Genomic DNA, 25,661 nt, shown 5'->3' with positions numbered 1-25,661 from the left:
CCAATAGGAGTAATCATTGAACAAATTACAGTGCAACAACCTATTCAAACACATATTTTATAAAATTGCATTTTAAAAATCATGCTAAGAAAACATACATAGTCAATAGGCGCTGCAGTAAAATTATCAATACATCATCTTATTTGTTTTATTTTGATAGACTGACAGATGTGTGCATTTTTATACTTTATGGGTGCACAGGTCTGTGTACTCAGATGATACACAGTGCAAAGCCGCATTTCTAAGGCCCCTTTCATACTGGAGAAGAACGAGCGTCGGCAATAAAATGAACGCCATTTTTAGCGCCGCTTTACCGTTGAATTTGGGATGCTATTCGGCCGCTAGCGAGGCGGTTTTACGCCCCGCTAGTGGCGGAGAAAGTTAAAAACCACCACAAACGATTTGCCAATGGTATAGCTGCGCTGCCCCATTGATTTCAATGGGCGGGAGCGGTAAAGGAGTGGTGTATACACCGCTCCTTAACCGCTCCAAAGATGCTGCTAGAAGGACTTTTTTTTACCGTTCTCCTAGCGCCTGTAAAACGACCCAGTCTGAAAGGGGTCTAAAGAACAGATTCTATGAATGGGGGGAATGTGGGGATAAAAGTAACTATAAATTAAAAGGGTGTGGATGTCTGCTGAGCTCAGTAGGTGGCTACAGTGCTTAAAGTGGAACTTTACCCATAACAACTTTATTTTTTTTAAATAATGCTACATACATATCACATGAATAATTATGCTATCAAGATCAGTGGGTGCTGTAAAATTGCCTCCAGTATTGCTCCCATTTCTTCTTGCCGGAGGCTGCCATTTTCCAGAAGCCCTGAACCCCCAAACAGCGATAAGTCATAAAGCAGAACTAAACCCATTGATTTAACAGTTTTGACAGGTACCTATTCCCACATCCTGGTAAAATTGCTGCACGGCGATCTACGTCATTTCTGGCCCCTCCTCCTTCCCCCTGCTGCCTTCTGGGACACACAGAGGTCCCAGAAGATGGCAGGACCATTCAGAAAGCACAGCGTGACTCGCACATGAGCAGAAGGAAACAGGCTGTGAAGCAACAAGACTGTACTTCCTGTTTCCCTTACTACAGGTGCCAGTGGCTGCCCCCAAAGCCGATTGACGAATCGGCTAGAGGTGACATTGTGGGGTGCCTCTAAAGGCAAGTGTCCTAATATTATAAGTCAGTAGCTATGGTATTTGTAGCGGCTGACTTTTATTTTATTTTATTATTTTACAGACTGGAACTCCTCTTTAAAATCGTCAAACGCCACTTTCGCCCAATGGCCTTAAAGGGACCATTTTTTTTATTGCTTTTAAGTGTAAATGTGAGATCTGAGGTCTTTTTGACCGCAAATCTGCCAATAAAGAGGTCATGTCATGCTTTTTTCTATTACAAGAGATGTTTACATTCCTTGTAATAGGAATAAAAGTGATCTAAATTTTATTTTTATTTTTTTAAAAGGAGAGTGTAAAAATAAAAAAGACGACGTAAAATAAAAATAGGATTTTTTTTACTCAACATAAAATCCTTTTCTCTGTAATTCACTGACTGACACAGCTCCTCTCTTAACCATTGGGTTGTTAAGCTACCTTTAGGAGAGGACTAGGCATAACATAACATGTTATGAAAAACACAGAACTTTTAGTTCCGCACAAGGGGCGGCCCCTTAGGTAACAACCCCCCAGCCTGCCATGCAGCTTCAGTATTTCAACAAGCAGTACAACGTAAAGAAAAATAGGAAGGGCGGGAGCTGTGTCAGTCGGTAAATTACAGAGAAAGGGATTTTACGGTGAGTACAAAAAATCCTATTTTCTCTTATATTCACCAACTTACACTGCTCCTCTCTTAGCCATTGGGATGTCCGCAAGCAGTGCCAAAACGAGGAGTGGGAAAACAGCATAAAAACTTCATCCACTATGGCATGTGGGAACTAGTATAAACTTTACCCACAAAAAATGACAGTGTGTGGAAAAACCACCACAAAAAAAAACAAAACAGGGTGCTCCTAAACAGAGAGACACTAACCTCAAACCGCAACCAAACTGCGGTAACAAATGCAACAGTGCATTAACTTAAAGGTACTGCGTTCTTACCCCCCAAAAAAACAGGAAAAATTGTATGTGCAATTGCAACTATACAGCCGCCTGCAAAACTTTGTGGCCAAAACAAGCATCAGCCGATGCAATGACATTCATGCGGTAGCACTTTTGTTTGCAGGCTTGTTAGACTTGCGGTTCCAGGGACGCTTAGGTCCTTCAGAAGTCATCCTGTCGGGCCGGGGACGCTTGATCAAAGCTCCGGGTGGATGAAAAAGCAGTTTGTGAGCTGAGAAAGAGGGCCCTTGCCTACAGCGTGGCTCCTTAGCCTTCCTGGCCACCTGTGGCATTTTTAATAATGTCATCCAAAGAGGCTCCAAAAGACGGTCGCCAAGGAAGGTAAGATCCGTCAGGGCTTTTTTGGATGCCTGGTCGGCAGACCAGCCTTTTGACCTAATCAGGCTCCTCAGCACCACTGCTGACACTGAAGCCCTGGATAACAGAGGGAGGTATCCAGGGCTGCATCACAAACGTACTTAAGGCCTTGCACTAATTGGTCTGCTAGTTCCAATGCAGACAGGAGAAGACTGTTGTTCTCCAAATTCGCGGTGCAACAGTTTTGCCCACTCACTTAGTGTCTGAGACACAAGTGCGGATGCTAGTACTCGTCGCATGGTTGACCTCACAACAGTAAACAAGGAACGAGCCACTGCCTCAGCCTTCCTGTCCTTGGGGTGCTTAAATGCAAGAGTCCCCTCTACCGGAATCGTGGTTACTTTGTTTAACCTGGATACTGGGGGGTCCACGACCATTTTTTGAGAAGGCTCTACTCAAAAAGGGGTAGGGCACCGCCATGTATTTGGAGACCGCTGTGAGAAGTACTCCAACAAGCACTTTGTCGCGCACGGACCCAGACAGGGACTCATCCTCACTGTCCGAAGAGTCCTGTTCAGCGTCATCTGAAACGACAGAGCAGGGGTCTGAGGCTGAGGGGCTCTTTCTCGCAGGACTCACCACCCGACTGGGTCTGCACTGTCCAGCTAGTAGTGCCTGTGTCCATTGTCAGCCCCCCGGTGCATAGGCGATCACACTGTGCTATCCAGAGATGCTGTCTATGGTGCTGAAACTGATCCACAACGTCCATGAGGGACAGTTACAGAGAAATAGCGGTGAACAGCACTGCAGTGATCGACAGGCACAGCCACCAGACACCCTCCCAGGGAGAGAAAACTACACATCAGGGCACAGCCAGCCAGCGCAGTCCCCCCCAGGTGAGAGCCCCCCGGCGAGCCCCTGCACACGACACACACACCGCTCAGCAGTCTCATGCAGCATCCCCCACAGGGAGGGGGGAGGGAAGATAGGCACAGGGAGAGAAGAGAGGGAGGTGAGGGACCCCCAAATCGACCTCCCAGGGTCGAGCTGCTGCTCAGCCCCACCGAAGCAGGGAGAGCTGTACTTACCAATCCTGCAGAGCTGGGAGACATTCCATCACAGACCCACTCTCCGATCAGTACGGGGTGGCTGTTGGCCTTGCACACTGATGCAGACATCAGTAGCCTGGTCATATGTGTGCTTCGGAGCATTTACACTCACCGACCACCTCTGGAGCTGAGGTACGCCTTGGCCGACCCAGCGCATAGCTCTGGTCTGCACACGCTCGCTGGCAAGGCTGGGGAGACTACAAGGATAAGGGTATGCAGCCTGTCACCCAGCCGGCTGTTGATAGCAATCACAGGATCTTTAGTCTTGCGCAAAAAGCAGAGCTTCCGCATAAAAAGACATGGACCGATGGGCCCGCAGGGTTCCTAGGTCCTTCTCCTTCACTAGGCAAAATAAAACTGAAGCTGCATGGCAGGCTGGGGGGTTGTTACCTAAGGGACCGCCCCTTGGGCGGAACTAAAAGTTCTGTGTTTTTCATAACATGTTATGCATAGTGCTCTCCTAAAGGTGGCGTAACAACCCAATGGCTAAGAGAGGAGCTGTGTCAGTCAGTGAATATAAAACAAATATATATTTTTTAAAGTGCCCCGTCCTTCACAGAAGCGAATGCATACATAAGTTGTATCCACATAGGAAAATAGCGTTCAAAAAACACACGTGAGGTATTGCCGCGATTGTTAGAGCGACAGCAATAATTCGAGCACTAGACCTCTGTAACTCAAAACTGCAAACCAGTAGAAATTTTTAAACGTCCCCTATGGAGATTTTTAAGTGTCAAAGTTTGTTGCCATTCCACGAGCGCAATTTTGAAGCATGACATGTTGGTTATCAATTTACTCGGCGTAACATTATCTTTCACAATACAGAAAAATTGGACTAACTTTACTGCTTTCTTATATTTTTTTTAATTCCAAAAGTGTATTTTTCCCCCCCAAAAAAACAAAAAAAAACGTGGTGCCTGAAAATATAATATAATATAATATAATATATATATATATATATATATATATATATATATATATATATATATACACACACACACATATACACAAAATGTTTGGGGGGTTCTAAGTAATTTTCTAGCAAAAAAAATATTTTAACTTGTAAACACCAAGTGTGAAAAATAGGCCTGTTCCTTGAGTGGTTAAACAGAATAGGCACTTATTTTTAATGTTTTACATAGCTATACATGCAAAAGAGAACAGCCTGAAGTAATCTAGCAGGACTTCATTTTCTGACAAAAGTTCCACTTTAATATGTAGTCTGGGCTGATTCTCTAAATGTGGCTTGAATTATATTCATTGCTTGCATTCATCAGATTATGTATAGTTTCTTTAAAGGGATAGTTAACCTTTACTACTAAACTGCCTATGCAGATAAGGGGCATCTTTATATAAAAAAAAAACGTGCAGCTGTTACTAAAATTTAACCTGACTGGAATACTTCCAGGATGTTGCTAAGTACTCCCAGGTCATTGCCAAGTGAGGTCTAGTCATCACTGCTCACCTCCACCATCACAAGTGTGAGCTCTCAAATGCTGAGCTCAGAGCTACTGCATCACGGGAGAGAGAGAGTATGTGAGGGGATTTGAATCAGAGAAAAAGCTCACTCCTGTGATGGTGGAGGTGAGCAGTGATGACTAGGCCTCACTTAGCAATGTCCTGGGAGTATTCCAGTCAGGCTTCCTAAGGTATGTAAATGGCCTACACCTATAGCAAGGGCTTTAATCCTCTTTAGTCAGAGCTGCACATTTTTTTTTAAGCTACAAACATTCCTAATCTGCATAGGCAGGTTTTTTGTAAAGGTGAACTATCCTTTTAAAGTGTATTTCAACTTTAGAGCCAAACTGTGTCTCGTTCTCATTCGCAAAGCATAACCAAAATAAAATAAAACAAATGCTGCTTTTATTTCACTTTCTCTTTTCTGTACAATGCAGAGGGGGCTGGGGAATTAGGTGCTTTTTATACTGATCCGTTTTTCTTCCGTTTTTTATATTACCAAAGGCACAAAAAATACATGATCATAAAATCCTAAGGCGCTATTCAGACCAGCCAGTTGTGTTTTTAAAAGTCCTGCACGCTGCATTTTTGCACCTATCTTGGCAAAAACCCACCCGTGGTTGCGTTTTTGGTGCGTTTTTTTGAGTCCTTTGTCCTTTTTTCACAGGTGCAAAACACACTGAAAGCGCGACAAATGCGTATGCGGTTTTAGTGCATTTTTGCAACATAGCAGTGTGAAAGCACACTGCCTTCGGCTTAGGGCCCTTTCAGACTGATCAGTTTTTCTTCAGTTTTTGCCTTACCAATCATGGCTAGTCAGTTAGGTTTTTTAAAACTCCTGCATTTTTGAGACATGTTTGGTGCAGTGAAAATAGCACACCCTCTTATTGAAATTAATGGAAAATGCATCAAAAACGCAACAAAAAAGGCACCCACGGTTGCATTTTGATGCATTTTTTGAGTCCCATGTACATTGTTAGAGGTGCAAAATGCAAAGGAAAGGAAATTTTATTGTCAAGGATTAATGTGGACGGATTATAGATCCAAACACCAAAAGGCCTGTTATTATACTGCCAGAAGGTGTGAGCTCTTGATTCTGCTCCGGTTACAATTTGGCCCTTTCATCCATATGTAGATTATATCACAGATATTGGTCTAATAAGCAAATCCTATGATGGGAGGCTCCAAAATATGTATCTGCAAGTAGCTTTTCCTACCATCTATGTGATAGAGGTTCAGACCAGATTACTGCTATAATGATACCAAGAGTAAATTAAGAGTCAAGGAGCATAAACAGGTAAATGATAATTGTTAGAATAAGCAGCTGAAAGTTGCACAATTTCTTACCAGGCTATCTAGGCCTCCCCCAAGCAGATCCACTGCTCCCATCTGCATTGAAGATACTTGTGGCACATTTCCTGGAGGTCCGAGGTCTAGATTAAGAAGGTCACCAAGAAGGTCTCCTTGAGAGGGAATGACCTGTGTCTGCTCAATAGCAGAGGTAGGGGCTGGTCCAATAGGGCTGTCTCCAATGTCAATGCTAGAATTCAATATGTAACAGTATTAGATTAAAAAAAAAACAAAAAAAAAAACGTTACATTCTGGGGAAAACTACCTCACTTTATCTTCATTGTCCTTTGTAAAAGCCTAAACATTTAAAACATTAGGGCAGGGGTGCTAAACCTGTGGAGCCCTCTGAGGTGGCATGCAACCCTAAATCCAGCTGCATATACATGCTCTGTGGTGGCAGGTTGGCAAGCCCAGATTGTGTTCAACGGGTTGCTGACCCACCATCGCCTATCGTTTTCAGCCAAGGAAGCTGCCATCTTTGCCACTGTTTAATCTAAAACTGCCATGATGCTGCACATGTAATCCGTTATGACACCAGCCATTGGATGGCTTGACAGTTTGGTTGAGAGCACAACCAATGGGAGGGTTACATTTTCGTCACGTTCCGAAAATTTTCGGGACGTGCCAGAAATGTAACCATTTTATGGATGTGTTTACTTCCACTTTAAGTGGCCCTTGCTCTTCAATAGGTTGAGTAACCCTGTATTAGGGGCATGCAAAAGAATAAGGGACACTTTACAAGCCAGTCACAGTTGCAGCGTTTTCAACATCATCACTTGTTCTCCATGTTCCTGTGATGAAAACTACCAGTGAGTCAAACTCCTAATGCAGAGAACCATGTTAACTTGAACAGCAGAGCAGATGCAGGTGGCTAAAGTTATGTGAAAATTTCAAATTTTCCCGTGAAATTTTAAATTCATGCCCTCCCTAACCTCCTAAACCTCCCAACTAGTTTAATGTGATTGGCAAATGTGTAAGGGATTGGGACCAAGACAACTTTTAACAGCTAACTTCAGCTGCATATAGGTCTATATCTACTGGCCATCTCAAGTTTTCAGTTTTCACTGCCCAAATTTATGACATATTTACCTTAAAGTTGATGTAAACCCACTCTCATCCTTTCTAAACTAATGCCATGATGGTTATCTATAAGGATATACATGCCTCCTGCATGTATCATTACCTGTAAAATGTCTCCTCTCTGTCTGCTATGAGACCCTAAAAACTGCAGATTCTTTGGGTGGATCTGTTGTCTGCAGCTTAGTGGGTGGAGTCCTGATGTCTGTAGACTCCCCGCCCACCTCTACACTCCCCTCGCCAACATGCATTTTCTCCTAAGCATCTCTTACACTGAACTTCTGCTATGATCAACAACATCTAGTCAAAATCCAGGAAGGTCACCATGTGACTACAGCATGCCCAATCATGCTGGGATGTGGAGCAGCTAATCCTGGGAGAACTGGAGAAGAAAGGGGGAGGGGATCTGAAGTACAAAGAATGTCTCTCTCAGGCTTGTGAATGAGATATGTAAATCACCTGTCACTCACTGCAAGGGGGAGAATCTGACTCCTATTTCTCTGTCTGTCCATTTTTATCTCACTGAAAAAAGATAAGAGTACTGCTCATTAACTCTTCGTGGCAAAACTGGGCACTGATGACATGAAAGCCTATACTGTACAAGGTGCAAGCCTTCATTTAAATTTCTTGGGTTTACATCCACTTTAATCACCTTTTAGTTCCAGGTTGGGAGTGTTAAACACTTTTTTTAAATCTACATTTTATGAAATCTGCTAAACCCTGCTATAACTGCAGAACTTCCCTATGCTACATACTCTTAATAACAATAAATACTTATGCAAAGTAAATTATTCGCAGATTAAATATCTACCTTTTTACAAAGGGTCACAGCACTCACCTTCCATGCTGGATTGGTAGGTGTTTACGATGGACTCCATGGCTACCTTCAACAAAAGCATTGGGAGGCTTGTGGTACACTGAAGCCAAAGAGCCAATGTGGCAAATCAGCTCATCCAGCAAAGTGGGCTCTATAAGGTCTGTCTCCTCAGAGATAAGTGGCTTCTCGGAAAGTACCACCTCTTTGGCAGTGACAGGGTCAGTGGAGAGCAAACGCCAGTAAATATATCCTCGATCACGCAGGTCAGGGTTATCAGAATCCTATAAAGAAGAAGATGGTGACACTCAGCACACCCTCATTATGACACCAATACAGGAATAGCAAAAGAGGTAAAACTAATTTTTAATGCTTTAAACCTAGACCAAACCAATTACAGCTGTATATTTGAAAATTACATCTTGCCTCATTGTTGAGATCATAACATTTTTTTATTTGAGACTGTGCATGTATAAATGCTCAAGTACTATTTTTTATAAACTTGTAAGGCAATGTTCAAGCAATATCATGCACTTTAAATGATCTTTAACCAGCTTTTGTTTACAACATCAATCGATTACATCAAAGAAAGCAGCCAACCACATTGCTGGAAATGTGGAGAAAGGGATGCAGATTTTAATCATATGTTTTGGTCTTGCCCCAAAGTACAATCCTTCTGGCTGGCAGTTACTAGTTTCATTGCCACTCTCACAACAATCAACATCCCAGTAAACATATTAGTTTGTCTGCTGGGCCTGGTGGCTTCCCTTAGCCCACTGCTGAGCATCCAGAACCCTAATAGGACTACTATTATTCCATGCTAGGAAGGCCTTGCTTTTAAAATGGAAGCAACTTGAAGTACCCTCCCTGAATTTGTGGAAAGCATTGGCTAACTCCATTGTGTCGCTTTATAAGGCCGCCTTCCTGGCCAGATGCTGCTCAGCGAAGTTTGACAAAATCTGGCATATTTGGCTGGAATCGGATACGACCAATGCCGTGCAATAATACCCGGTTTCCTCAAGCTAATCTTAAATCTCAAGCCGAAAAGCTAGTTGGCATGCACTATCTTAAAATCTTCTCTGAGCTGGTAATGAATTGTATATTCCTCACCACAGTGTAAATTACAGGAGACAACTGTGTAGTTTAAAGCCACCTGTACTCCTTTATAACTCTGTAAACCCAGGACGTGTTTTAGATATTTAACTTCCGATGAAGGTTGATGAGGATTATGTTAGTTTGATATTGAGCCAGGGTATGCCCAGAGGCTCTGGTTTGTTACCTACCTCTTTGCAGAAATATCAATAAAAAGAATTTACAAAAACAAACGACCTGGCAAAAGAGCAAGACAGCGGATAGGACTCGGCAAAAGAGCGAGAAGACAATGGCGAGGACCCAGCAAAAGAGCGAGAAGACAATGGCGAGGACCCAGCAAAAGAGCGAGAAGACATTGGAGAGAGAAGACAGTGGAAAGAGAAGACAGGGGGAGAGAGGAGAAGAACCAGTTTATTGTGTTTATTTTTGACACATTTCATTTTAGGTAAATGGGTATGGGTACAATGTACCCCATACTCATTCACATAGGGCGGGGGGCCAGGATCAGGGGGCTTCCAGATTCCAATAAGCTCCACCCGCAGACCCCGACAACCAACGGCCAGAGTTGTTGTGAAGAGGCCCTTGTCCTCATTAACATAGGGACAAGGTGCTTTGGGGTGGGGGGCACCAGGCTCCCCCCCCCGCGACAAAGCACCTGCCCCCCAGCCCATGTTGAGGGCATGTAGCCTGGAATTGTACAGGAGGAGGGGGCAATCGCCTGCCCCCCCCCCCCCCCTTTTCCTGACCTGCCAGGCTGCATGCTCGGATAAGGGTCTGGTATAGAAAAAAAATAAAAATCAGAAAAGCCACAGAAAAAGTTGCATAAGTAAAGGGTGGCTAGCAGAGCTTAACTACATCTTTGGTTCTCATAGTCACCAACAATGACAGACAAGAACATAAGTGTCCAGAAGTTCCAATCAAGAATCCTGGAAGCAAATTTAAATTTGATATTTGCTACGAGCTTTCATAATAGGCCTAGCTGGTGATTTTGCACCTTGATTTGTGCGTTGCCTCTCATTTCAGTTTTATCCATCTTATCCAAGGGTTGATGTTAAGGTAAACATTTTTACGAAAAATACCATAAATCACAGTTCAACCAAACACAACCTGAAATTAAAGCCCATACTCTGGGATCCCTGCCTTATTTACTATTGTTCCTCTGCTCATACACATCCAACCCATATTAATTTTTTTGATTTACAAGCTTTAGAAATGCCAAATATTTGTACCTGTGATGTCCATCTAGGAACCTCCAATTACGCAGCTATACTCCGATACCTGGAGGAGTGTCTGAACAGCAGCCTCACATTATTCCCAACATTCTAAAGGCAGTGATGGCAAACCTTGTTATCTCGGATGTTTCGGAAATACATTTCCCATGATGTTCAAACACACTGCAGAGAGCATGAGCATCATGGGAGATGTACTTCCAAAACATTTGGGGTGTCAAGGTTCGCCATCATTGGTCTAAGGAATGACATCTCCCTGAAGTCCTACACGCTATGATTTATTTATTTATAATAGCACTGAGAACTACATGGGGGTAGTGAGGGTACCAGGCACCATGCAAATAATGTGCTAGCAGTTTTTTTCTAGTCCATAGGAAAGGAATCAAGAGGATAGTGTATGGGATTAATGACTCTGAATGAGGATATTGCAGTACATTGCACAAATATCTCTTTGAAGAAGGCTGAGAGAAAAAGTACATGCTTGCAGATACACGTGTTAATTTGGAATTTTGCCCCAAGCTAGGCTTTAAAGGATAAAGTGAAAGGTTTTGTTTTGAGGGAAGAGAGCTTGATTGGTACAGGGGGCATTAAAAATTGTTGATAAATTTGGGACACAATACATGGAAACAATATATAAGGTAGACATTTCCATTGAAATAGAATACCCAGGATCATTGTGACTCTGTGGATTATGTCTCAATAGCCCTTTCAGAAAACCCTTTTCTCAAGGCCTCGCTAATTTTCCTCGCTAAATAACAACGTGATATGATAAAGGGCACACCAGAGAAAAGGAAGAATAAAACGGAATCCCACTGGATATTGAAGGATTTCAGAGATTCAGAGGTTTAGCACTAAAAAGCATCTGCAGATATGCCTTCAGTTGTATTTGTTATGTAGGTACAGTGTAGACTTGAATGTCAAAGTCAAGTGTTAAGTCCTAGCTTTGTCATTACTGGTTTACATAGAAAACACAGCACATGCTTTAAAAGCTAGTCCTTACCTTTGATTTCTGAATATGTAGTTAGCTAATCTACATAAACCTACTCAGTGTGGTATATAGAACGGTTGTTAAAAAAAATAATTATATTCTCGGATGCCAAAACAGAACATACAGAAGAATACATGCCACCTAAGCAAACATCACTTTATGCAATAAAAGCCTCAGTCACTTTATACAAAAAAAACCCCACATAACTCAACAAGCAACTGACAAGTATGAAGAATAGGCACCAGAAGGGCTTCCATGTACCTGCATATACCTGTAGCCGTTTTCAATGCCCCCCTGCTCTGTCTGACTGTAAGGCTAATCAGGCAACAACCAGGAATAATCAGAGCTCCCTCCAACCCCCTCATACATTCCTAATGGTTTATTAACATGATGGGCAGCCCAATGACCTAAAGAAATATGGGGGCTGACAAGCTTTGCACAATGAGACAGTGTCAAAGCTTTGTTCAATCAGAACAGCCTGGCATCAGGGCAAATTGGGAGCACTAAAAAGCTGCTTCAGATATGTACAGGAACCTCTTTATACCAGTCAGCACCTGTGTATCTCAAATGGTCATTCATAAAGAACATTTTACCAATGATACATTTTTATTGTTGCCAAATGTGAGAGGCCATTTCACCCCAAAAGGAGTAGTTGCTTATTTTATTAGGAGGTGCTCTTACTTTTAGTTATAGTTTCTATCGGTTGCATTAGTAGGCTACAAGAACAAGATAGCAGGTTACATGGATTTCTGAAAACAGCCATGCCTCTCAGCCCACAACAGTTATTGTAATCAATATAGTAAATAAATATATAAGTCTGATGCCCAAGTAAAGTTAGACCTTATGTACAGGCCATCGCTAGCCAGGCTAGCTAAAATGCCTTCACGATTCCAGAAAAGATCAGAGCTATACAATTACAAAAAATGTATTCCAGAAAACTTATTGTCCAAATAGTGAATTTGGACAATGATAATTGGTGCGGACAGTTTTTAAAACTATACTTATCTTTTCCTGTGAAGATGCAACATCATGAAGTTCTGCCAGCAAACACCCTCATCCACATTATTGCTACTACCTTTGCTTTAAAAAAAAAAAAAAAAAAACTCAAAAAGAATATTTTGGGGAGACAGGCAGCCACCATGAAGCAAAATTTATAAACTCATCCGGTCATTGTTGTGGGGCCCAAAGCACCTGCCTCATACTTGCCAACTATATCAGTATGTTTGTGTCCCGATATCTCAGTGTGAAGTTCTGTTACTAATGCTGCCCAGCTCTGCCCTATTGCTATGTACAGATGACTCACTTGCAGACCCTGTGTTTACATGGAAATAGCCTGCATTAATATGTAAATAGTGGCATCATTAATATGTAAATAGCCACAAACCAGCTGCATTGAAAAATAAATAGAGGCAGCATTCATATGTATATCATGCCCCCTGAGGACATATCCACCATCCACCATATCCACTTGTCTTGAATGCTGCCCACTGGGGAAGTAAAGGGGCATACTTGAAAGTCCTGCCTACAACTGGGGTCATTAAGCCTGTTCTGCAAAGGTAAGCAAAGAGGTGGGACCCTTCTTCAAAACAACATGGTGCCATAGCACTGTGAATTTTGGTGCATACGCACATCTCAGCAGATGTGTAAGGGTGTCTGTCATTAACAATGGCACTACTGTGTATTTGCTAAAGGGCAGCAGGTTTCTGTGGTGTCAGGAAAGTGATTTTGCATGCATTACCGATAGGGATGAGCTCCGGTATTTTCACACAGTCCATGTGCAGAGCCCTCCAGGAAGTCGGCAATACGTTGCGCTAATCACAGGCAGTGAGACATTTCCTGATCTCTGCAGCCGCGCATCGGGACAATGTCTCACTGCCTGTGATTAGCGCAGTGCAGTGCCGACTCCCTGGCGGGCTCTGCGATCATGCCGGAGCTCATCCCTAATTACAGACACACAAATGTGAATGCAGACTAAATGTCTCAGTTACATTGGTCAGTGTAAATCTTATTACATTGGGGTTTCGTGTACAATCCTTTCATTCACTCCTTACATTGGCGGTTACTGTGAATTCTCCTATTACATTGTACATCATACAGTGTATAAATCTCTCTTTATATTGGTGGGTAGCGTAACTTCCCCTCACATTAGTGGTCAGTGCAAATTCCCCCTCACATTGGGGGTCAGTGTAAATCCTGCCACGCATTGGTGGTCATTGTAAATTCCCCAGTACCTTGGTAGTCAGTGTAAACTCTACCACTATATGCCTGACAAAAGATTTCCAGCTTTGCTCTACACGATTCAGAATTTGCTTCGGTGTACTGCCTCCTAATTAATCCCATCCCTCCACCACTGTCAGTGATCCTATCAACCCTTCAGCATTGCCACTGGTCCCAGGAGTCCTAGGATCCCTAGGAATTTTTGTCTATTGATGGGTCCCGTCACCACCCCAGTCCATGGTGTGCAGGCAAGTTAGATGATGTGCTGCAATCTTTAGCCACCGAGCAGCAATGAACAGTAATAATGTGCACTAACCTCTTGCAACCAATCATTGAGCGGTAAGGATATGCAGTAAACTCTAGCAACCTATTAGTGAGCAGTAATGTGCCGTAATCTCTAGCAACCAATTAGTGAGTAGTAAGGATGTCAGTAACCTCTAGCAACCAATCAGTGAGCAGTATTGATGTACAGTAATCTCTAGCAACCAATCAACAAGCAGAAGTCATGTGCATGTTATCTTGCACGTACTAGATCACAGCACTACATCACTACACAGAGTGTTCCATGGCTGCTGGGGTCTCTAACATCAGTAACAAAATTATTGCACCCAGAAGCTAATGGAATATATTTTCTCATTGAAGGAGACTACAAATGGCAAGGGCAATTCACTCTAGACACTAGTTAGCAATCAGGTTTAAAAAGGGGAGAAAATCCCAGCGAGAGGGTTGAAGAGTGGTTGTAATAGCAGACACTTTCATATACCTGTTTGTATGCTGTGATAAGGATAGTAACACTGAAACACTGGAGGAACTTCATGATGTTGGATGTTCTCATCAGGCCTGCAAAGGCCTTTAGAGTTTTCTCCTGGGCTCTCCCTTCAATGCTTGTTTTTAAATCTGTACTTTTGTTTTACTACATTGAAAATACAGCTCTCAAGATGTGCTACTAACTATAACTTTGCATAAAAAACACCAAAACAATGCAGCAATATTATAAATAGAACTTTACAGTCATACTTAACAAGTGAAAGATCCTAAATTTTTATACCCATACCTGTGTAGCTAGGCTCAGAACTTGCTGCACAAGCTCTTGTGTTTCTGATGGCTTCTTCAGGAACAATTTAACAATAGCAGTCAAAAGTGTGAGTTGAACCTAAAGAAACAAAAACAAAGAATATTAAACCAGATATCCCCAAAAAAGTTCAGTCGTTAAGTTTTTTATTTTTTTATTGGTGGTTATTTAAAACACAACTGGAGGTTTTCAAGATTAATCTGAAAATGCAGCTGTTTACTAGGTACCGAATGGTATAACACAAGAGTGACTTAAAATTAATGACAACACATGGGTTTACACCAATAGAAAAATTATTTGGCAAGCAATACCAATGAAAACTGAACGAAAATAGGACCAACTTAATCAATAAAGGCTCCACCCATTTGAAAAAACTGACTTTATTCACTTATTTAATAACCACGCACCATTTTCCTTCTTAAAGTATAACGCCAAAGTTACTGTGACTTTAAGGAGGGCGGCACAGTGGTGTAGTGGTTAGCACTCTCACCTAGCAGTAAGAAGGGTCGCTGGTTTGAATCCCAATCAGGACACTACCTGCCTAGAGTTTGCATGTTCTCCCTGTGCCTGCGTGGGTTTCCTCTGGGTACTCTGGTTTCCTCCCACACTCCAAAGACATGCAGGTAGGCTTATTGGCTTCTTTCCAAAATAGGCCCTAGTATATGAATGGGGACCTTGGATTGTGGGCTCCTTGAGTGTAGGGAGCAATGTGAGCATGCAATGTACAGGGATAGGGACAATTGTAGACATCCATTCAGGTTGAACTGGATGGACTGGTGTCTTTATTCAACCTTACTAACTATGAAACTATTTGGACCAGGCTGGCCTAATCAAACTATTTCCTTCACTAACAGATCCGGCCACTGGGAGCGCTGTGTAACCTGTGTGTAGCCTCAGCTATATACAGTATACAGCACTGTGCTCTGGGCACTTCTCATCTCATTCTTAGAAAATTATCAAGTAGGGCTGAGTGCTGCTCAGCCATTCATAGGAAACCTTGTATTTTATAAATGAATACAAAGGCCTCCTTTGATTGACTTAGGTGGAGATTGTGACATCATTGGCCCGCCTCTACATCCCAGGTACTCAGAGGATGCTTTATTTTCATTCATAAAATACAAGGTTTCCTATGAATGGCTAAGCAGCAATCAGCCCAACTCAATTTTGTTCCAGGAATATGACGATAAGCATTGTCACACTGTTGGAATACAGCTCTGTATACTGTATGTAGCTGATGCCACAAACAATTTACACAGCACTCACAGTGGATGCATCTGTTTGTGAAGGAAATAGTTTGTGTGGGCCAGCTTGGTCCAAACAAACAATTTTAAAGGGGTGCTCCAGCGGGAATTTTTTTTTTTTACAAACACTGTAGCTGCTGATTTTTTTTTAATAAGGACACTTACCTGTCCAGGGCATCTGCAATGTCGCCCCCCCCCCCCCGGGGATGATACATCCCACGTATCGTGTCCCGGCGCCGCCATCCTCACTAAGGGAAACAGGCAGTGGAGCCTTGCGGCTTCACTGCCCATTTCCTACTGTGGCACTTTGTGAATGGCATGCACTGTGTTCTGGGACACACACAGTTCCCAGAACACAGCGTGCCCCATTGCCCAGAAGACAACGCGAGGAGGAGAAGACTGAAGATCACCATGGAGTAGGAAGAAGCAGATTAGAAAGACTGCCTAGCAACAGGGGTTTAAGGTAAGTAAAAAAAAAATTTTTTTCTTCAAATGTTTTTTTTTTAAGAATATTAATGCTATATATATTTTTTTTTTTTTTTTTTTTAGGGTGGGCCTCCACTTTAAGTCATAGCCTGGTGTTGTGGTTTAAACTGCTTGCTGCTAAATTTACCTGTGTGCTTTCATCATGGAATCCTTCCAAAAAGCTCTCCAACAGTTCATCGGCATTATCAATACGTTCTGCATATTCTCCCACAATCCAGATCATGGCAGCTCGGGCATCGGGCTCATCCAGCGAGTCCAGATTTTCACATAATGTGGCAATGATGCTCTCATATCTGGCGCATACAACAACAATTATTCACCAGTCATTTATGCAGTACAGAATTTGGTTTCATTGTACCAGCAAGGAAAAACTTACTTGTTTGGATACTTGCGGAAGATGTCCCTGATGACAACAATGGCTTCTTGCACTACATAATTTACCTTGGTCTGAATAAGGTCAAGAAGGGTGCTTACACACCTCTCAGCAGATTGCTAAAAAGAGAAAAAAAAGGGGATACTATTTGTCAGCACAAAAGATACACAGTGTCTAAAAGGGTATACAATGTATTGGAAGCTTAAAACACAAAGGGGTGCTAAACAGTAGTAAAATAACACACACACACATATATATACATATATATATATATATATATATATATATATATATATATATATATATATATATATATATATATATATATAAAAAACACACCTGTTGACAGGTAAAGGGTTTATTGATCATTTTATTTAAAAAAATGGTATTTAATATTGTACCCATTCACTAACACGACTTTTAGAAACTTCAACTCCAACAATAACCACATCATATCTTAAATGTGGTGTTATGTTACTTTTATATGTACCACTTTAGCCTGCTTTTTGTAAACACAGCTGAATATTCAAAGCATGTTTGAGGTCATTTCTAAATTGTGTTCCTTTAGTAGCGGTTATAATGTATCCGATGTGATAGGATTATGAACACATACTGTAGGCTGTCAAGTAGATAAGCAGGTACTGTATTTAAAATAATTTTAAATACTTATCTTTTTTTTTTAATGATTTTTATTAAGCAAAAAACCTGCAGCGGATCCACAGATCAAAAGGACTTAAGCATAGAAAGCAACCTGCAGAAGTCCAATGTTAGACTGAACAACTTAAACAATTAAGAGTGAACTAGTTTCTCACTTATGCAATTGATAACACCCAAACCACTCTCAACTCCTACACATAATTTCATCCTTTAGTTGAGCGTAATGGACAATATTCTATCTGATGGAAACACCCTTAAAGTGATATTAAAGATTACATTTAAATAAACAAATAAATAAACCTCCTATGCTTGCCTGCTCTGTGCAATGGTTTTGCACAAAACAGCCTTGGATCCTCCTTTTCTTGAGTCCCCTGGTTCCTCCTCTTCTCCAAGTGCCTCCATAGTAAATGGCTTTCTATGGGCGCACTTGTGTGTGCACTTGCTCCCTAACCCCACGCTGTGTCCATAAGACATACAGAATGGGGCTCGGCCCCATCCCTGCTCTCTCCTCATTGGCTCGATCTAATGCATCGATGGATCAGAGTAAGTATTAGGGGGAGCTTCATGCTGAGGGTTTTTTACCATCATGCATAGAATGCATGAAGGTATAAAACTTTCACAACCACTTTAACCTTATAGTCTCCCACCTTGGCACTTCTTGCAACCTCCAACACCCCTTTTCCTCTCTCTGTCCACAACCTTTTCAATTTCTCGCTCAAACTTTAACCTTCATCCCTCCAACCAGCAAACAGTTACCCCACAGACACCACTGTCATTTTAAAGCGGTAGTAAACCCGCAAATTTTATTTTATTTTTTTAAACCTGCAAAGCAAAAGGCATAATGAGCTAGTATGCACCGCATACTAGCTCATTATGAAATACTTACCTTAGAACGAGGCCCCGACATCTGGCCCGATCCACGCCGAGGGAGCTGACATGCTCCCTCTGCGTTTCTTCCGGGTATCGTGGCTCCGGCGCTGTGAGTGGCCGGAGCCGCGATATCGTCACTCCCGCGCATGCGCGCGGGAGATTTCATTCCGGCCGGTCGGCCACTGCCGGATTTTCAGGCCGAGAATCCCCTTGAGCGCATGCCCCGCTGCAGTCAGCGGCGCATACCGAGGGGAATATCTCCTAAACCGTAAATTTGAGTATACAACCATTTTAAACCTTTATTCACTACTCTGCAGCAGACTACCTTTTCAACAAAATCTCACCCCTACTTTGTCCTGGCCTTGTCACTTTTATCTATAACAGCCCACGCTCATCAGCAGCGAATATATTGGTTTCCTTCACCACCTCAGCCTCAGCAAACAGATGACACCAGAAATCGCAAACATAATAGTCGTACTCTTGAATGACTGTGGTGTATAAACAAACCCTAGTAAAACATCACCATATATAAATCTGCTGTCCAAAAATACAAATGGACTCTTACATCAACTCAACTCCCCCCCCCCCCCCATAGTTATTACCCTTTGCATCATTTGCTTCTCTCTTTAGACTGTAAGCTCTCAAACAGGGCTCTCTGAACCCTTCTGTATTGGATTGTTACTGTACTGTCCCTCTTAATTTTGTAAAGTGCTGTAAAAATGGTTGGCACCATATTAATCCAGTATAACAATAATAGCAACAATATAAAGAACACTGTTGGAAATTTCATTTTAGTGCATAGGAAGATACAAAAGCATACATTTTCTTACAGGATTAATATATTTTGTTTTTGTGATTTTGTGCTTACAGAAAATGTTACTTGCCTGAAAATAATAATAATAATATAATGCAGTCACTACATCTAAGGACTAGCAAGCTATAATCTATTAAAGGTTTGTTTTTAGGTTATACTTGTTCTTTTGGATGTATTTTAAAAGCAAAGACTTTTGCTTACCCATGTACCGCATGTAGAAAGTTGGCCTTTCCTCACACACCTTTTGTGCTGGTATACATTAAGATGCTTACCATTTGACATTTTGGGTTGGGTAACAATCAGCAAGGAACATATGAGTAATAAACGTTTCTTGCATTGCAACAAAGATTACCCAGTTTTTTTTTGTTCTCTATTCATAAAAAAACAGAACAAAGCAAACCTTTGAGTTTTTGAAAATAAACTGGCTTTGCTGAAAGAAAGTCACAAAGCACTGATTTCTCATCAAAAGTGATCAAAGCATATTCAGTCCACAAGCATTTATACAAATATGACTTTCTTACTTCAACTTTGATGGCACATCTTCCAATGGCACGGACTGCCTTCCTGACAAAGTCAACATCCACTTCAGTAGCATACTCCTTCAGCTCAGCGAGCACCTGTCAGACAAGAAAGAAAGAAAGGCCATATAAATTCATGGTTTGGGTCTCATGTTTATGGAAAGCTCTCTACCGCCTACCGAGGAAGATACATGAAATGAATGTATACTATATGAAATTTCTTTCTACACAGAATGCAAGTTTGCCACCTCAGCATCACCTATGTATTTCCAGCAATCCAGTGGCACTTCCAGGTTGATGGGAAGGGGAGGAAGCATTTGACCTATTGCTTACACTAATAGGTCCACAAGTTCAGGTGAGAGCACATGATGATGTTGGTGGGACTCACTTGTGCTGTTGATGCATGTGAAGGATTAAAGAAGTATTTCTCATCACTTTGGAGAAGACACGATTGAAGGGACTTAAGTGATGGACATGTTTGTGATTTATATAGGTAAGAATAAAAAAAAAGTAATTAAACAAACATGTTATACTTACCTGCTCTGTGTAATGGTCTTGCAAAGAGCAGCCCGATCCTCCTCTTTTAGGTTCTCCCACCAGCAGTCCTGTCTCCTCCCCCTTGCCAAGTGCTCCCCAATAGCAAACCTCTTGCCCCTGAGCCATTCACACAGTGTGGTTCAGCCCTGCCCCCCACTCTTTCCTCATTGGATCACTGGCTGTGATTGACAGCAGCAGGAGCCAATGGCTCCCGCTGCTCTGTGAGCCAGTGAGGAGAGAAAGACCTGGGAAAGCTGCTGCTGTCATGCACATCGCTGGATCGAGATGGAGTTCAGGAAAGTATAAGAGGTGGGCTGGGGGAGAGGCTGCACTCCGAAGTTTTTTTTTGCCTTAATGCAGGGGTCTCCAAACTTTCCAAACAAAGGGCCAGTTTACTGTCCTTCAGACTTTAGGAGGGGCTGGACTAGGTCCAGTGGGAGTAGAAACTGTCCTGGCGTCCAGTAGGAGTAAACAACGACCCATCTTTGGTGTCAATGGGAGGACTAGTGTGTCATTGTTGATGTTAGTGGAAGGAATAATGCCCCAATGTTGGTGTCAATGGGAGGAATTCTGCCCTGTTGTTGGTGTCAGTGGGAGCAATTTTGCCCCATCATTGGTGTCAGTGGGATAAATTTTGCCCAATCATTGGTATCAATGGAAGGAATTTTAGCCAATTGCTGGTGTCAGTGGGAGGAATTGTGCCCTTTTAATGGTGTCAGTGGAAGAAATAAAGCCCCATTGTTGGTGTCAGCAACAGGAATTATGTCCTATTGTTGGTGTCAGTGGATTGAACGGTGCCCAAAAGAGCATATAAAGGCAAGCAAAGGGCCCCATCCGGCCCCAGGGCCACACTTTGGAGACTGCTGCCTTAATGCATAGAATGGTAAAAGGTAAAGGTAAAAAAAAAAAGGGTAAAAAAAAAAACCTTGAGGCCTTAGATCCACTTTAGGGGTTATTGTCACTCATCATGTAAATGGATGCACATATTACTTGATGAGTGCAACAGTGAGATTAGTCGTTATGAGTATTTTTGTTGATCTACAGCAGCATTATTTAATTCACTATTGGAGCACTCACAATAGGCACGTAGGGGCAATAACGTGTATGTGTGATTCTCATAAGGGCACACTTTTGCACATTTTTAGGGAATGTCCTGGGATCCGTCCATTCTGGTAGCAAGTCCTCCAATTTATTTACAAATTCACGGATATCTCATTGTCCGATGACCCCGCAGTGGTTCTTCTCAACCTGACCCCTCTTTCCCAGAAAAAGTACCCTAAATTTTTGCTCAAACATTTACTTAAAACGCAGCTAAAGCATGTATCCCAGCCATGTAGAAACAACAATCCCCTCCTACTCTTGCCCAATGGTTCGCCAGAGTGAATGATATGGAAAGCATGGAGCATGAGACCTCGGGTCTCTGGGACAAAAGGAGAAGAATATAAGACCAGATGGTTTAACTGGGATCAGTTTTGTTTCTCTGCTCCCAATACTTGAACCATCTTATGTCGATCTTAGATCGAATGGTGTGTGGCCACCTGGCTACTACCTGCAGCATCCCCCCCCCCCCCCACTATTTTTTCCTTTACTTCCTCCCGCGCTCCCTATTCACCCCTCTCCTATCTTTTATAATCTTTTTTAAGATCAAAAATTGATGCACATCGCCATGCCGATCATAATCTTTATTGACTTCGCATGCCAACCTTTTCCAGTCCTATTTGCAGGTACTATTGGACTTTGGTATTTAAAATGAATGTTATTACCCTGCTGACTGTATGTTTTCTTGGCACACCAGCCTCTTGCCATCTACTTGGCAAGAGGCTGGTGTGCCAAGAAACAATACAGTCAGCGGGGATGCATCTTCTTGTACTTGCAGAAAATGTACTTGTTGCCTGAAAATAATACTATATTAATTTTAATTGTCATCCCTTGTGCATCTTTAAATAAAAAAACAAAAAACAAAACAAAAACAAAGCAGCCTGGCAAGATTTTTTTTTATATCTGCACAGCTTAAACACAAGGTTTAAATTAAAGGTCTGTTCCAAATAATAACCTAGATATGGAGCATTTAAAATCAACAATTTTGAAGTGGCCAGTGGCATAGATTACATGGCATTATATTCCTCTTCCCTGCATGATGTACTATACTGTAGTTTTTCCCACAGATGGAGAGAAAGCCATTATGAATAAATGAACGGAATGATGACCTGAAATGTTTGAGAAGTCTACTTAATAACAAGGTTACACTAACCTGAGCAATGTTGGCCTGTGACGCCAGCCGTATCATTATATCCAGTTTTTCCAATTTCACATAAATTGGATCATTGTATTTGACAAAGAACACCTTAATTTCTTGCTTTAGAATCTCTGGCCTGGATTACACAAAATGGAAATATTAAACATGCAAGTCACTAAAACGTCAAAGTAGCTCCTGGCTTTTGCCAGTAAATAAACAAAGTGCTGCTGTAACAGATAAACAGCTGTCCTCCTCTTGACGATCCTAAGGGGAACTACTCCATTACATAAATGCCACCAAAAATGAAAAACGATCATAAGTGTATGAAAGTATGACAAATAACAGCGCGGGGTCACCCTATCAGCCAGAGAGGAATAGCTTGTTCTAGTTTTGCAAACTGTTAATTGTGTGGCAAACTAAAACATTGGTTGATCCTTTTTGAACTTTAACCCACTTTCACGGCAATAAAATGCCTTGCCTGTCACACAGAACCTTTCCTTTCATTACTGTGGTTCTTTAATACACAATAAGTAAAACGTAATAACTTGGTTAAAGTTATAAATCTTATTTAAACATATGCAGCCAAATTGGAAGAACACCACCTACTTTGACATTGACATATCATAACAAAAAATAAATAAATACTGCAATAACTATTTAATGGCTTTTTTTTTTGTACAATTAAAAAAAAAGATAAAATACTCCAAAACTTATTAAGGTTTGTAATGTGCTGCACCATGGGTATTATGCAGGGGCCTTTCCATTTTTTCTTTATTTCAAAACTATTTCTTAACTGTGTACTCCAAACTGAGCCAAGTGTAGATAATTAGAGATGTTTGTTTTGTTGTTTACCTCGAGCCGGGGAATGCCCAGAGGCTCTGTTTTGTACCACTTAATTCTTTAAAACCAATAAAAAGAATTAAACAAAAAACAAAAAACAAACTCCAAAACAGATGTTTTCCCTTTTTATGTAATATTTATGAGGGGGCTGGGAAGTGACACTTACCAATATTAACCCTGTCTATACTGTGTAGGTAGATCTCCGTCAGTTGTAAAATGGATTTGCATACTGTCTGCCCTAACTAAGGATAAAGATCTCAGGGTTTGGGTTGTACATTGTATGTTAATGCTTAAGCTTAGTACACACTGCTAGCTTCTTTCCTTCAACCCTGAAAAAAACAAAACGGACAGCTCAGGAGGAGCCGCTGTACTAACTATCCGACATTAGTAAAGCAATCTCCCCTGCTGTTCTATTGTGTTCCGGCGGGAGGTATGCCCCCCCCCCCCAAAAGAACATCCGGTCAGCACTCCCAGCCAATCGGCTGAGCGCAATGGTGAGGAGCCAATTGGAAGGTCTATTTCTATCATGTCTCTGCGATGGAAGACGGATCAAGTGCAGTACATATGGGCCGAATGTTGGCCGCTCTCTATTGAACCAACCAATGCCCCCCAACATTCAGCCTGTGTGTACCAGGCTTAAAATATGTTCCTTGCAAGCTTTTCTGAGCAATATATGTTTCCTCTAGAGACCTATGTGTAATCCTGCTCCAAAGAAACAACCAAAAAGGTAAGACTTTTTTTTTTATGATTTGCTGTGTGAACGGTAACACATAATAAACACATAGTGGGGTTCTTCAAACTTGGCTACAAAGACAGAAATACCCTTTAAGCCTGGGCAACAACTGAGAATATCAGAGGGCTACAGTTGGTGCTTTAAAGGAGTGAGTGCTGCTCTTTAATGTGTTACTATTGAAGGCTGGAGTCCAATTTTTTTTTATATATGAACAAAACCTTAGTAACAAAAAGATTATTTGACTAAAGGCAAATATACTGTGCACTTCACAGGCACTTTACGTGCATTTTCTCTAGAAATAAGGGCAAGCTCTGCTGGTTTCTACCATCCAATCATGTACAAACAAAAATGCAATTTTATATTTTCCTTGCATGTGATTGGGTATTCTTTGCAAAGTGAAGTTTTACCTCATTTACTAAGCTCTGAAGCAAGTGCAATTGCAGTGCGCAGCATATTTGCATTTAGAAAATCAAACCCAAAGTCTAACTGCATGCAAAATGACATTACCAATATTACCTTTTTTGGACAATCAGATTGATGTTTCTTAGAGCCACATACTGGACCTCTGGCTCCCCAGACAGTAGAGTAACCAAAGGAGGTGCCAATTTCTTCAGCAGCATAGTGTAGTAATCAGAGTCTTTAGGCAGAAGTTCCAGAAACTTCATCAGAACTTTAACAGCAGAAAGGACAACAGCGGAGTTGGCATGAGACAGGCGAGGAGTGACACGTTCACAGATACTGTTCAAATACAACAAGTTTACGTGGTTATAAAGAACAAATGTGAAACATAAATACCAACCATAATATACAGGATTACGTTTAAAAATGTAGTACGAATACCAACCATAAAAAAGATGCCCTTACCTTTGTGCCTCCCTCTCATCTTTTGGATTGTAATTTGATAGACAGTCAAGAATAAAGATCTGGCCCCATTCAGTGCATTCATTCAAGGCAGTCAGCAATTTGTTAATGTTTTGTGGATTCAAATCAAGAAGGTTACTGTTGGGGTGAGACTCGCTGATTTCAGAAAGAGCAGCAACGGCATTGGCAACCACCTGCCAGGAGCAAAGAAATAAACATGAGGAAGCAACAATTTTGACAAAGTACAAAAACTAATCAAAAAAAAAAAAAAATGTATATAATGGTGAACCACAAAGAGAGAATTTAGGTTCTCAATAGAGTGTTGCCATCATCCCAATATCACAATATATTGTAAAAGGGGACCCTAAAAGAAGGGACACTTGTACCCCCCAGTACAGAGCGACTTTGAAGGCGAACAAAGAAAAAAAAAAAGTTACCCATGAAAGTAAATTTGTTACAAGAAAGAAATAAAAAATGAATCAAACAATCACACAAGCTGAACAAGTAAAATAATGACCACAATGTTGGTTTTCCCAATTCACTATTGAGCATCTGATAACAACTGGCAACCAGCAGGATATCAAACACCATTTAATAAAAAAGACCAAAGCTACAGGAAAACCTAGGAGTCGCAAAGCTTGTAAATATCTATATTAGACCTAGGTAAAGCAC

The 25,661-nt window shown here is 41.6% G+C and overlaps 1 protein-coding gene across 2 annotated transcripts in view; it reads right to left on the bottom strand.

Annotated features, from left to right (window-relative positions):
* The window catches only part of AP2B1 (adaptor related protein complex 2 subunit beta 1), a 178,022-nt gene that overhangs the window by 78,084 nt on the left and 74,277 nt on the right, over positions 1-25,661 (bottom strand). For both annotated transcript variants that reach the window (XM_077482163.1, XM_077482164.1), the window contains exons 6-14: positions 24,993-25,183; positions 24,645-24,866; positions 22,571-22,691; positions 19,786-19,881; positions 16,927-17,042; positions 16,678-16,843; positions 14,806-14,904; positions 8,250-8,509; positions 6,332-6,524 (exon numbers count right to left, since the gene is read on the bottom strand). In XM_077482163.1, coding sequence (XP_077338289.1) covers positions 6,332-6,524; positions 8,250-8,509; positions 14,806-14,904; positions 16,678-16,843; positions 16,927-17,042; positions 19,786-19,881; positions 22,571-22,691; positions 24,645-24,866; positions 24,993-25,183 — 1,464 coding nt within the window. The remainder of the gene's footprint in view (positions 1-6,331; positions 6,525-8,249; positions 8,510-14,805; positions 14,905-16,677; positions 16,844-16,926; positions 17,043-19,785; positions 19,882-22,570; positions 22,692-24,644; positions 24,867-24,992; positions 25,184-25,661) is intronic.

The sequence above is a fragment of the Lithobates pipiens genome, unplaced genomic scaffold, assembly GCF_037356315.1.
Source record: "Lithobates pipiens isolate NorthernLeopardFrog02 unplaced genomic scaffold, aLitPip1_a1.2 Scaffold_16, whole genome shotgun sequence".
NCBI lineage: Eukaryota > Metazoa > Chordata > Amphibia > Anura > Ranidae > Lithobates > Lithobates pipiens.
The sequence above is the reverse complement of the archived record's forward strand: the minus strand, read 5'-3'. Positions and strand labels throughout refer to the sequence as shown.